Below are 13,027 nucleotides of genomic sequence, written 5' to 3'. Positions count from 1 at the left end.
TGCAGCCAGCTCCTCAACAAACAGATATCAGAGAACACTGGTAATTGCATGATCCCCCATGGCTCATTCATGAGCCTTTCCTCTGGGGCGTTATCTCCTCATGCTTGGACGCTGCTTTTTTGAGGACTTCTTCTTTTTTGCACCTTTCGCAAGCATCCTTGAAGCTCGAGCATAAAGTCACACCCTGTCTCTTTAACCAGGGTTGCTACACACACACACTCCATCTGGGCGGTTCAATAGATCGTCAACATAAGAACTTTTCAGAGGGAAGAGATGAATGTCACTCAATAAGAGGCTGACAGGTCAATAGAAATGCTGACCTTGTTGCCTCGTGCCTGAGTGTCACGTTGAGGGGCTGAAAGATCAAGAGAGATCGAGAGGAAGAGGAAGAAGAAGCAGCCTGCCCCCCCGCCCCCGCCCCATGTGTCATCTTCAGCCCATCCTGGATCATGGACTTAGAGTAAGAACAACTGTGCAGAATGTGACGCCCGTATTTGTAATAGAATACTTTAGAACCACACCAGTGTCCCTTTATGTTTAAGCTAGGGATGTTCTAAGATTTAATTCCTGTGGAAGCTGCTCACCAGTTGTATATATACAGCCTGTATATATACATGTATACAGACTGTATATATACAGGACGTACTCTGAAAACGTTCCTCAGGCGCAGGTTATAGATTGATTTGGTTCTTCATTGTGAAGGTCAACTTGCTGAGTCTTGAAACTTACGCTCATCCATTATGTGGAACATTCAGTTGTTCACCATTACTACACCTCCATCACAACTAATAATGTTTTAATGCATCCGTGAGCATTTAGGGACTATTATAAAATCTATCCTTCTTTTCCATGCAAGGTTTTTCCTACTAATTAGTTTTGAATTGCTTCTTGTGAGTTGACTTTTGAATGGTGCATTTATAACGTTGCTGTTGGCTTTTTTCCAGTTCCACTTATACATTTTCAGGGAAGGTTATTAATAAAGTGTATAAAAGTCATAGTCGTAGTACAGAAGCCATGGAAACCAGAAGACAAGAAATGGACACACTCCAGTTGAGACAGCCATCATTTTTTTAAATGTTCTCCAAGGGAACGTTTAACAGAGCATCAAAACGGCCTGTGTCTGAAATGTTACCTGGGCGGTAATAAAAAAGTTGTGTGAGTATCTTAATAATGACAGGGTTTTTGGCAGCTGTCTAATTCAAGTAGAGTCAGAGAGCTGATGCAGAATTTAGTTTTTTAAATACAAATCAACAATGTCAGTTTACTATTAGCATTCAGGCTCTGACCTTATCCATCCGCACGAACATAGGAGATTGGGAAGTTAAAATATATTCACAGATTTACATCAGGAAACAAGGAAAGGTTTACTGAATTAATCAGCCAAACAAAATCCAAATCAAGATGCCATGCAACCAGTTAAGTTGTCATTGAATATTTTATTTGCAAATGAAAGAGTAATAACTCAGAAGTCGTAAAAATATACATTTTTTACTTGTGATATTTACATGGATTGTTTTTCATCAAACCAACAAAAAAAAACTGTACTGTTTTTTTTTTTTACAAAACCAAAAAAGAAGCCACGGCAGAAAAAACAGATGAGTGTACAGAAAACAAAGGTGTATTATATTTCCCTTTTGTAACGCCGCACTGAGCGTGTCTGTCCCTGACATCAAAACAATGCGGTCAAGAGAAACAGCCAACCACACGCAGCCCTAACAGGCCGAGGTGAGTGTATAGCACACAAAAAAGTGCAAAGTACATGGATGGAAAAAAAAAAAAAATCAAACGAATGAAGACAAAAATAAAGCTTCATAAAATTTTTCTGTGAGTATATTTACAATTGTAGATTTAATTTTTTTTATTTTTAGCCTAATACTGTTATGTTACATCAAAGCAAAGCATTCCCGTTCATCTGCTCAATCTTCTATGACATGCAGGTACCTTTGCTTTCTTCCACTGGGTTGACTCTCCTCTCTTAAAAGTAATGATACATCACATTCCTTTATATCGAGACACAAGGCTTAACCACAAAGTCTGAGTCGCTTTGTCCCACTCAACAGCTTCAATCAGAAATAAAATTGCTTAATAGAACATAAAACCCTGTGGCTACGTGAGATTCGTACTTCTATCATATCTGCAGGATAACCATTAACGATTTCATGTTTACTGCACCGCTGAGTGTCGATAATAAGACATTATATCGTGCTGATGGATACAGTTTTCAAGGATGATTTTGGATGTGCTGCTGACACTCGTCGTGTGTTAAGATTTTCCTCCTCCACCCTCGACTGAACTGACCAAAGCTCCTTAAAATGAATTTGTTGGAGCGATCGCAGGTCTGTCAGCGAGTGGAGGGACGCAACACGAGGGCTCATAAACCGGGGGAATCTGCCACCTGAGACTTGCTGCTGCTGGAAATAAAATAATCAAAAAAAAAGCTTGGAGGAATTTAACAGCTGGAAGACTTGCATCCCATCCTCCACCTCCACCGCTACTTTCGTTTGTGGTGGGGGGAACTTCAGTGGCAGGAGCCCACAGGCCTGGCTCAATATCAATCCTGTTATAACTCTTCTGATTCCCAGCGCTTCTCTTGCAGGAGAAAAAAAAAGGTCTTGAATCACATGCTACCCAGATTTTTAAGATGCATAGCAGTGTCTGTCCGTCTGAGTGCATGTGTGTCGGCATGCACGTATGTGTTGTTACAGTTACTGTTTATATATGTGTGTGTGTGTGTGCAGTGTGTCCCTTTCTAGGCTGCATTTTGTATCCTGGTTCCATCAGTCAGTCGTAATACCACCGGACATTCAATCCATCAAATTGATTCTAAAGGAGCAGAAATGACTAGGATTGCATTTTGGGCTTTTATGTGTGTGCGCCTGTGTGCATCTGTGAGTGGACATGAAGTACACGCCTGTGTTTCCATGTGCACCCATGTGTACATGTGTACCTGTATGTATTGTGTGTGTGTGTGTGTGTGTGTGCGTGTGCGTGAGGCTTTAGATGCCATCATTACACCCATGGCCGAGTGCATTACACGTTAAGAGACAGCTAGAGAAGAGACGGAGCGTACAAGTGGCCTCCAGAGCTGACGACAGTTATGAATTATGGACGTGATTTGTCTCAAGATGCCACCCCCACAAGCAAAAACATGACTGCTGCCTGGGACGCCAGGTTCAGTAGACATGTAAGTCAATGAAAATGAAAGTAAACACTGCCAGTCTGCAGTCATATCAATTTGGACAGAGGTTACCTTGCCTGACTGGATCCTTCTCACTCACTGAATGGCCAACATGAGAATGTGTGGGTGTGGCCCAAGGGCTTATACTGAATTTACATGCACACACCCACACACACACATTCACACACATTCACAGACATGCATGCATGCACGCAAGCACGCACACACAGACCAACTCATCCAGTAGCTTCCCTGGTCATATATAAGCTGCTACCTCTAGTTGTATATAAAAGGCATTTTTTCCCCAGAAAACGTCCCTTACAGTTAAGTCACGTGAAATTCCACAGGTCAAAGTCAAACCACATGTGCTTTTCAGCCAGATGTTGGTTTTCAGCACTTTTCATCGAATGGTTTCACTATTTTCAGATTTGTAAAGTGGAACAAGAGTAAAATCCCTCTAGTGAAACATTAATAACAGGATATAATATTAAAGTGTTAGACATACTGATTATTAGAACCAGTAGTGGAGTTAAGTTTGTCCTGAGAGGAGGGGTCATAGAACCATTAACATAAAAAACACTTTATATTGATAATATTAACATGCTCACTTCATTTCATGGCAATCTGCCTATTGGGTTTGATATATCGTGTGCATAAATTTTTGCTGGATGGAATACAAGGTTAAAGGTCAGGGTTACACCGAACAATATTCATCATGTGTCGACTATAAATACTCACAGCAGATTCTGTGGTCATCTGGAAGTGACTTTTTAAAGATAAGTCGTTATTGACCAAAATGCTGGTCAAGGGAAATTCTTGAGCCAGCGGCAATGCCTCCAGAAAGGTCACCGGGTCCCTTTAATCAAATGAAATAGTTCCCACAGGATCAATAAAATCCATGGAACATCTCAACAGAATTTGGTGTGTAGTCGTAAAGACCGAGTGTCTTCCTTTGGACTGAGCAAGATGCCTTTTTTTCTTCACTTTCCTACACCTCCATACATGTGATAATGTTTGTTTCACATGAATTCACTCAGAATACAGCATCTGTAAAAGTACACGGTTTAAATTCACTTTTGGGTTTCCCATTTGACTCATTTGTAAGGGCTACATCTCCCCTCAAATACCCTAATTTGTTAAATTAAATGACATCATGTGCGTATACCTATCCGTATGTACAATATAAAACAAGACTGATTACAGAATATACATTACATTGTCCCGTGACACGGGATTGCTTTCTCACCACGGATAATTCACTCTGCTTGTGCTGCCAAGGCTGCGTCTGTTTATTACTGGGGCAAGTTTGTGAAGTTGTATCTTTCGGTATTCACTGCTGTTGACCCTTGAAGCTGGATGTGACCAGAGACTTAACCACTGGTGTGCTGAAGATAAGGACGAAGAAAGAAACCATCAAAAGGAAGAGGGATTGCAAAGGCACACTCGATAGGCTACTTGCCCTTTTTTCAGCTACTTTCAATCAAACTGCACTGGGTCTGTCGGAGGATATGACAAAGGGGGGGGGGTTGGCCGATAGCACGGCTCAACCAATAACCAAGCAGGGCCCCGTAATTCAGCGAGACAGCAATCGAGTGCCACTCCATTGTTATGGATCCAGGGAGAGTACTGACAATGATACCATACACGCCCGACACAATTTAAGTCTCCAGAATCATACTCCGTGTTCCATCCATTCAGACTTTGTAAAATTGAATGTCGAGGTCAATTCTTTGTGCCTTAGCTCGAATATTGATTCAGTACCTTATAGGAGGCTGAATGTAATGGGATCCACCATCATTGTACATCACACATTCATGGTAACAGATTTTGGTTTCACTTCAGAAATGTAGTAAGAGTAAAAAAAAAAAGAAAAGCAATGATAATAACCCATCCTAGGGATTGGTGGCACTTCTTCAAATGGATGAATGGACACATGGCTGTCTGTCACCCTTTACAACCTGTTCAACGAGAAGAGACACAGGAAACCCGAAAGAAAAAAGAAAAACAAGTCCAGCTTGGCTACTAGATGCTTATCCCCTATATTTAAATGACTTGCTATAGGCCTAATATATACTATTTAAATTCAGGGAGTATATTCAGTACCAGAAAAAGGAAGTCCATTGATGTAGACAGGATGTGGGAGGGGGTTACAAACTCCATTGGACTTAGACTCCACTGCCAGTGCTACATCCGTGTACCTGAAGTCTCCCCCTGCTGATTGGTAAAGCAGATGAGCTGTTTGCGAGCCGGCTGAGTCAGTCTCGGGGCCGCTGTGGTATCTGGCAGGTTCTTTATGAGCGCACGAAAAAGACCGAGAGCACTGAGGCAGATGATGCACATGCCACGCACTGTGTCTGTCCACATGGATGGGCACAATCGGCCCGGCCCATGGGAGGCGGAGAGGTTTGTGGTTTCAGAGCAGGTGCTGGAAGCAGTGAGTCGGAGGTGCGGGGTGACATGAATCACAGAATCGCCACATGCCTCCCCCAGCCCCCTCCTCCCACAGAGGAAAAAAAATCTGTGGCAGTCCGATGTCCGTTTTCTTCCTCTGTTTTCCTCTCCATCTTGCATTTGTTGACAAGTGAAGCTCAACATGCTGTATGACTCCATTGGCTCAGAGTTCTGATCTACCTTATTATCCAGCCTTCTCTCCTTCTCTCTTCCTCTCCTCTGTATGCCCAACCCTTTGATTCGATAAATAAATAAAAGCTCTACGAGGGGGCTTCTTCCACCTCTCTGCACACAGTGCTTCCCTGTGCCTCCCACAGCCAAAAGAAAGAACTCACAAAATAAGTTCTGCCTTCAGCCATAGAGACACAAACAGTTGCATCTCGGGTCTTGTTTTTTCTTCTGTTTTGTTGTTTTATGTAATTCAGTAGGGGGCAAGCATGTCGTATTTTCCCTTTTTAAGTATGCATTCATTAAAAGTTCTTTTGGACTTTATAGTATTGATTCTTTTAATTACATCCTTTTAACTAGTTGCATTTCTGTGTTTATGGGAGAGTCTTTAGGAAGGGGTGAGGGGGGCTTGGGCAGGGATGGGGAAGGGGTCTCACATGGTTGCAGGAATGGCATGGCTCTCAGTCCTACACAGTCTGAAAGGCCTTGGTCTGGGCGGGGACCATGAGGGTTGGGGGTGTGGGCCCCGACATGTTCCTGGAGTTGAATTTGGGAGTGGTAGGGGGCTCGGGGTTCTTGGGGGGCACCACTGTAGTGTAGGCTGGTGGGGACTGGGGGAAGCCTGGAGGCTGCCCATTCTCCTTGAGAGCTGCTACAGCAGGAGGGCGGGGGCGGTGACCACGCTGAGCGCTGTTGTGCACCATGGACTGGGTGGAAGAGGCCCCGGAGCGTGAGCTGCCGGAGCGGGACGAGGACAGGGAGTTTGGCTTCACCAGCTTGGCCTTGGGAGCCTCCGCATCCTCCCTGTGTTAGAAACACACACAAAGAAAAACAATGGTATATTTATTTTATATGAACTGTACCTCTAAAAATAGGAAAGAGGCACGCACACATACACACAGGGAACAGCAAAACAACACAGTAGCGTTCTCTCACACGATTCCAAGGCCTTAGTCACATGGGACAAGTGTTATGTGGAGCCTCATGTTATTCATGAGATACCCCGCAGCCTCCGAGTTTTGTGAAAACACATTTGCATGGAATAATGAAATGTGTGGAAATCACCAGATGGAATTTTTGAAGGGAAAAAAATGTTTTGCTGAAAATGTTTCTTTCAGAGTTCGGAGTTTTCTATAAAAGCCGGAAAAAAGAAATGTGAGTTAAACAAACTTCAGGTGAGAGCAGCGTTCATCACAAACCTACCGTCCAGGTAGTTTGTGCTAAGATTGTCACACGGATGGTGTTAAACCTCCACAGGGTGTGTGGTTGTGAGGATGAATCAGTAGATAACATTATCCCACTGATATAAGGCTTTTAAGTCTCTACAGAAAGTCAGAGAAACCCTTCATCAGCACTCTGGTTTCTACAAACCTTCCCGGAGATGGGTGTCTCTACTGTGCTGCTGTGTTTGGGTTAAGCACATAAGCAGAAAGGCTCAAACTCTTCACATATGGTACAAGGTAACACATCTGCATTATTTACTGGAGGTTGTCCGTCATGCTGCATTATTCATCGTTACATCCGCAATTATCCACGATAACCAGTCACAAAAACAAGCTGTTGCCTTTACATTCATTAATGGTGCACACTGTCCACATGACTTTAGAGTGAGGAATAAACACTAGTGTGCTCCCTCACTCTGTTGCCACACACACACACACAAACACACACACACACACACACACACACACACACACACACACACACACAGAGAAATACAAACATGGAAGGAAGGGTGGTGTGAAGAACAGACTCATAAAAACATAATCGATGAGCTCTTGACCTTGTAGTTTTATTTTTACACTCTCTCTTTCTCTCTCACACACACACACACACAAACACACACACACGTACACACTTACACACACATACACACACAGACATTTGTGCTTCTGTCTTTGTGGGGACAATCACTAATAATGCATTCCCTCTTTCATCTCTTTCAACCAAATGTCACAGTTCCAACCTTAACACTGAGCAAAATCTAATCCTATAACACTAAAACCAAGTGTCTACCCTAGAACATTCCTATGAGAGTGAATCAGAAAGTGAAGACAGGCTAAAATGTCCTCACTCCAAAGGTCTCAAATTTAAACTAGAAGAGAGTGCTACCCCTGCCAAGGCCAGCAGTCCCCTTATGAAACCACATTCAAATTTAAGATGTATGTATTTTGATCTGCACCACACTGCTCACACTCATAAATACCAGTCTCCTAAAGATGCCTGGTTTGTTCAATAAGATCTATAAATCATTTCCTGAGAATAAAATGTTGAAAAACATCTCGCAATGTTTAGGAAAGAGAAAAAAATTCCTTGATCCGCCCCCATGTTTTTGTAATCATCTGGTTGTTATTGCATAACGCTGCGAACTAACAATCAAACACACACAGATGAAAACATTGGCTGAGACACACACACACACACACACACACACACACACACACACACACACACACGGAGAGAGAGACAGGTAAAATGCAAAGACATTCAAGCGTTAAGGGTCTGGTGCTGTGTCACTTAGCATGTGATCCGCTCAGCTGTGCTGCTTTCATCTGGACTGGTTTGTCAGGGGTCACACGCAGGTCACACAGCCACATGCTCACATCATCATCATCACCGCTCCATCAAACCAAAGCTAAACAGGTCTGTAGCTAAATTGAATGTGCAACAAACTCAGTGATGATCCAACAAAACACAGATTTCAGTGGAATACTCAAAGTCACAAAATCACAGTCTGGGGTGTCACTAGAATTCCACCATTCCTACAATGTTTAATGCGTTACCCTGTTTCTGAGTCAAGTATTAAAGAACATATTAGCCGTCAGAAAACACTGTTCCATAGGATGATATGCATTTAAACATTTACACTATGTTTAGTTACTGTACATAACATTAATTATTAATAAGCTACATAGTTTTTAAAGAATCAGCATTATCTAATTCTCAAAGGAATCATTTTAGGCTCCACATAAGACAGCATCCTCATCAAGACCTTTTGGCGTCCAGCAGGTCCTACCTCGAACATCAAGAGACACACACACACTGAACCACATATTCCCACCCAATTTTAGCATCTTAGCAAACATTTTATTCCAGTTAAATTAGTTCAAAAGGACAAGAAAGTGAAACAATCAGAGAAGAAAGAAGGATGACTAAACCTGATCTCGTTTGGAGTCTCCTCCTCCTCGTACTTCTTCTTCTCCTTCTTCTGGAAGACGAGCCAGATGATTAATAGGACAATGAGGACGCCGAGGGATATTCCCACCACTATACCGGCCGCCATAGCGACATTCTTTGCCCCTGTGGACAGAGAGGATATGATGAGAGGTGGAGGCACTTCCTGTCACAGTTTTTATTCTTAACTTTTAATGGGAATTTCTTTAACACTCCCTTTGTTTGTGGCAAAATAGCCAAATACAATTTAGTACCAAGGCTACCGAACTGCTCCCGCTGTGGTGATAAACGTGTAATCATTTTCTCGACACATGACCTCGGCCGTGCTGGGCCTCTCAGCGAATGTATTAGAGTGACAATGAAACATAACTGTTGCAGCAGAGGTGGTGACCAGTAGCCACCAGTTTACATTTAGTGCAGTCCCTGGTGTTGGAGCACTGGGGGTAAGAATGGAAAGTGTGAGCGAATGGGGAGGTGGGTAGAGAGGCAGTGAGGAGGTAAAAATGTATTTCCAGCCACAGTTTGAAACAATAACCATCAATCAGTGTGACAGTTTGGTGTGAGGCGAACACAGAGGGGTCGACTCCCTCTCTCCTAAAACTCACGCTGGATTGTAACTTCGATTGTGCAGTTTTCCTCTCCCACGTTGTTGTGTGCTGTGCACCTGTAGACACCGGTGCTGTCCATGGTGAGATTCCTAAGGGTCACCATCTCTGGGTTCTTCAGATCTGAGGGAATAAGACAGTTTTTATTTGTTTACCAATTTTGTTCAAATCTTTCTGCAGGTCCACCATCCTCATTTGTAGAACAGAAATATAAATATATATCATGACCGAAGACAGAGAGACATTGACTACGTTTACGACTTACAAGACACCATTGTTTAGAAAAAGAACAAAACATAGAGCAGCAGCATCAATATCAATATGCGACAAATAAACCATTCTGAGGTTTTTAGAATTAAATGAAACAGCTATTCCATTCTGTCATCATCAGTGCACTGGAACATTTCAGGACATTTCATGTATTATAAAGATATTTAAGTCATCATAAACACAATTCATACAACCTGTTATCCTTCAGGGATGTTTTTAAATCAACAAAACAGAAGTGGACATAATGATGAGAGTTACAATCAGACTCTGCTCTGTAACATGTTAACAGGAATGTGAATGGAATATTCTATTAGCAACTTGTGTGAACACCACAATCCAAATAATGTCTTATTCAGAATTAGTCCAATAGTTGGAATATTGAATACAAGTCAACACAGTCACTGAGGCCCACCACACTGAAGACGACTTAAAGAGAGTAACAGGAATGTGAGTATGAGAGGAGCCTCACAGCCCCATGGGATATTTAGTCATCTCAACCAATGACAACCATGCGATATTACCTTTCACCAGAGCCATAAATAATGGTCGCAGACACTGTGTGTTATCGTCCAATGAAAACTAATTAGACTGAACAGGTGTTGTGTGGTGGAGGTCATTAATTTGAAGGTTTTCGTCTGGGCACGTGCCATCGCCGTTGCCAGTTGAACCGTGGAGGGAAAAGTGAGACAGAGATGTTGGCACCCCGCTGTGTTTATTCTGCTTTAGAGAGTTCAAGATGAGGAGAGCTGCTCAACCACTCGCTTTTATTTCTGCTTTAAACTGTGTCAGTTACTTTGTAGAGGAAGCCATGTTTGGTTATGATCCAAGAGGAATTCAGGAATCCACATTACGTGAAGAAAAAGTGTCTCAGTGCTTCTACTGAGCCATGTTTTTATTGTTCTTGGTCGGCTGACAGTTCAGTTGGATTTTCTTAACTATAAACACACAATCCAAGAAAACACTCCCTTCACACGGACTTTCCACAGGTATAATTCACTTGGGCCACACTGACATTTCAACATCACAGGTGCTTTCATCAGTATCAGTCTGGATCCTTGTGTTTATATAACTCATCCCAGCAGAGCACATTGAGAAGCCACACGGCTGTGTTGTGTTTGATTTTCGTGCCGTGCATGAAGAATCAGTGGCCTTGGCGGGACGATCCTAGCCCATCTAAGTGCCCTTGAGCAAAACACTTTAACTGTTAATTACTCCAGTGAAGCAGCTAAAGGGACGAGTGGTAGAAGAGTGTTGAGGTGTACCGGGCAGATTTATGTTTCAGTGTTTGCAAACGTGCAAATCTAAAAACGGGAGGGAGGTGAGGGAAACATGGTGTGCTCAGCAAAACACTCCATTGGATGAATGCAGCCTATAAACTCACTAACATGAAAATGAATCCTCGTAGCGTTTCTCTGCGGAGCGCGGGATGGTGAATCAGCATGTCACTGTGGTGCCAGTTATTTTCCTTACCTATCAGTGCCAGGTTTGGCAGCTTGCCCAGGCTCCTGCCTTTGTCCAGCACTCGCTCCCACTTGTAGTTGATGGGTTCTGACCCGTTGCTGGACTTGCAGCTCAGCTTGACATCACTGCCCTCCAGGAGTTTGCCGTCCATCAAGCACGTTGGCTTGGAAGGCTTGACTGTAAGAAGACATAGGAATTACAAATGGTTTAGTACAAATTACAAGTCATGTGTTCGTTATCATATTAGTTCAGATTTATTTATAGTTTTGCATCAGATTTTAAGACCTTGGATTGTATTATGTAATAGCATATATGTTAATCTGCATTTCAATTGATTTTTTTTTTAATTATTAAAATTGTAGGTCTATTATTAAGTAGTCAATCAATTAGTCTTAGATCAGTGTATATCCATCCATCCATCGTCTTCTGCTTAGCAGGGTTCGGGCAGCAGAGATAGGATATCCCAGACGTCCTTCTTCTGAGCCACTTTCCAGCTCCGCCTGGGGGAACCCAAGGCGTTCCCAGGCCAGATAGGACAGAAGGCGCCCAGGAGGAATCATGAATAGATGCCCAAACCACCTCAACTGTTCCCTTTCAACATGAAGGAGCAGTGGTTCCCCTGCGAGCTCCCTCCGGATATCTGAACTCCTCACCCGCTCACTGAGGCTGAGCCCGACAGAGAAAAGGCACTTCAGTCGCTTGTATCTGAGACCTGTCTACCCAGAGCTTGTGACCTTAGGTGAGTGTTGGTCTATAGCATCGTCAAAACAGGCCGTCTGTGTTTGTCCCATTACTAGTCCTGTCCGGATATATATGGTAATACATACAACAGAGAAATGTTACTGCTGTAGAGCATGACCACTTTTAGCTCAGGCTCTGGAAGTACATTTCACATTCTTTTTTTCCATTGACTTTTTAGAAAATCCTTATGAAAAGAGTTTTAAGCCTGGAACCAGCCTGACCAGCTATGAGGTGAATATGATCATCATACACTCTTTTCCTCATCTCTAAATAAACCACGGCATGTTACAGAGGGAAATTATGTTTGCTCTGTGGTAAATGCAATGTACACCAATCAGAGACGTTGCCTCTGCCCCTGATGATTGTGGGTAGTTTCCCCGATTTGAGAATAAAACACTTTTTCTTAAAACGCAGTTGAAATGATAGGAATTTGTGGCTTTGAGAAGCATTTAACATTGTTTCACAATCTCGTAATCCGCCTTGGATGGTAACAATGTTACTTATGTAGTGTAATTTCTTTTTTTAATAGTATTTTTAGAGAAAAATCATAGACACACAAAACATCAGCTACAACAACAACGTTAACACACAAAAAAAGTACTCTTTCCAGTCTATAATCTTTAATCTATATTCTATTTTGTCTGATAATTAAAACATCTATTCAGAAAATAAAGTTTAAAAATTCAACACCAGCTAATAAATCTTAAATTCACTGTTGATATGTAAGTGATTATATTATTTTCTAAGTGTGTAAATAGTAAATTTACCGGAGCTTGATTTATTCCATAATGCAAAGTCAAGTGAAACAGTGCATATGACCTTTAGGATAAAACATAACGTAAAATGTAGAGCACATGCTGTAATGAGATGTTAAGTAACTTGCACAAGTTAAATTTTTACTGAAATGTGTCCATCATTATCTATTACTGGTGTCAAATACATTTTTAATGAGGGATAAGTGAATGTAACTTTCACAGTC

General features: G+C 42.2%; 1 protein-coding gene across 1 annotated transcript in view; it reads right to left on the bottom strand.

Annotated features, from left to right (window-relative positions):
* Nucleotides 1–1,416: 1,416 nt before the first annotated feature.
* The window catches only part of clmpb (CXADR like membrane protein b), a 69,612-nt gene continuing 58,001 nt past the window's right edge, over nt 1,417–13,027 (bottom strand). Inside the window, exons 4-7 of the mRNA XM_020095175.2 lie at nt 11,317–11,484; nt 9,577–9,699; nt 8,956–9,097; nt 1,417–6,601 (exon numbers count right to left, since the gene is read on the bottom strand). Of these exons, the coding sequence (XP_019950734.1) occupies nt 6,265–6,601; nt 8,956–9,097; nt 9,577–9,699; nt 11,317–11,484 (770 nt within the window). The 3' untranslated portion in view covers nt 1,417–6,264. The remainder of the gene's footprint in view (nt 6,602–8,955; nt 9,098–9,576; nt 9,700–11,316; nt 11,485–13,027) is intronic.

Source organism: Paralichthys olivaceus, chromosome 11 (genome assembly GCF_024713975.1).
Source record: "Paralichthys olivaceus isolate ysfri-2021 chromosome 11, ASM2471397v2, whole genome shotgun sequence".
Taxonomy (NCBI): Eukaryota; Metazoa; Chordata; class Actinopteri; order Pleuronectiformes; family Paralichthyidae; genus Paralichthys; species Paralichthys olivaceus.
The sequence above is the reverse complement of the archived record's forward strand: the minus strand, read 5'-3'. Positions and strand labels throughout refer to the sequence as shown.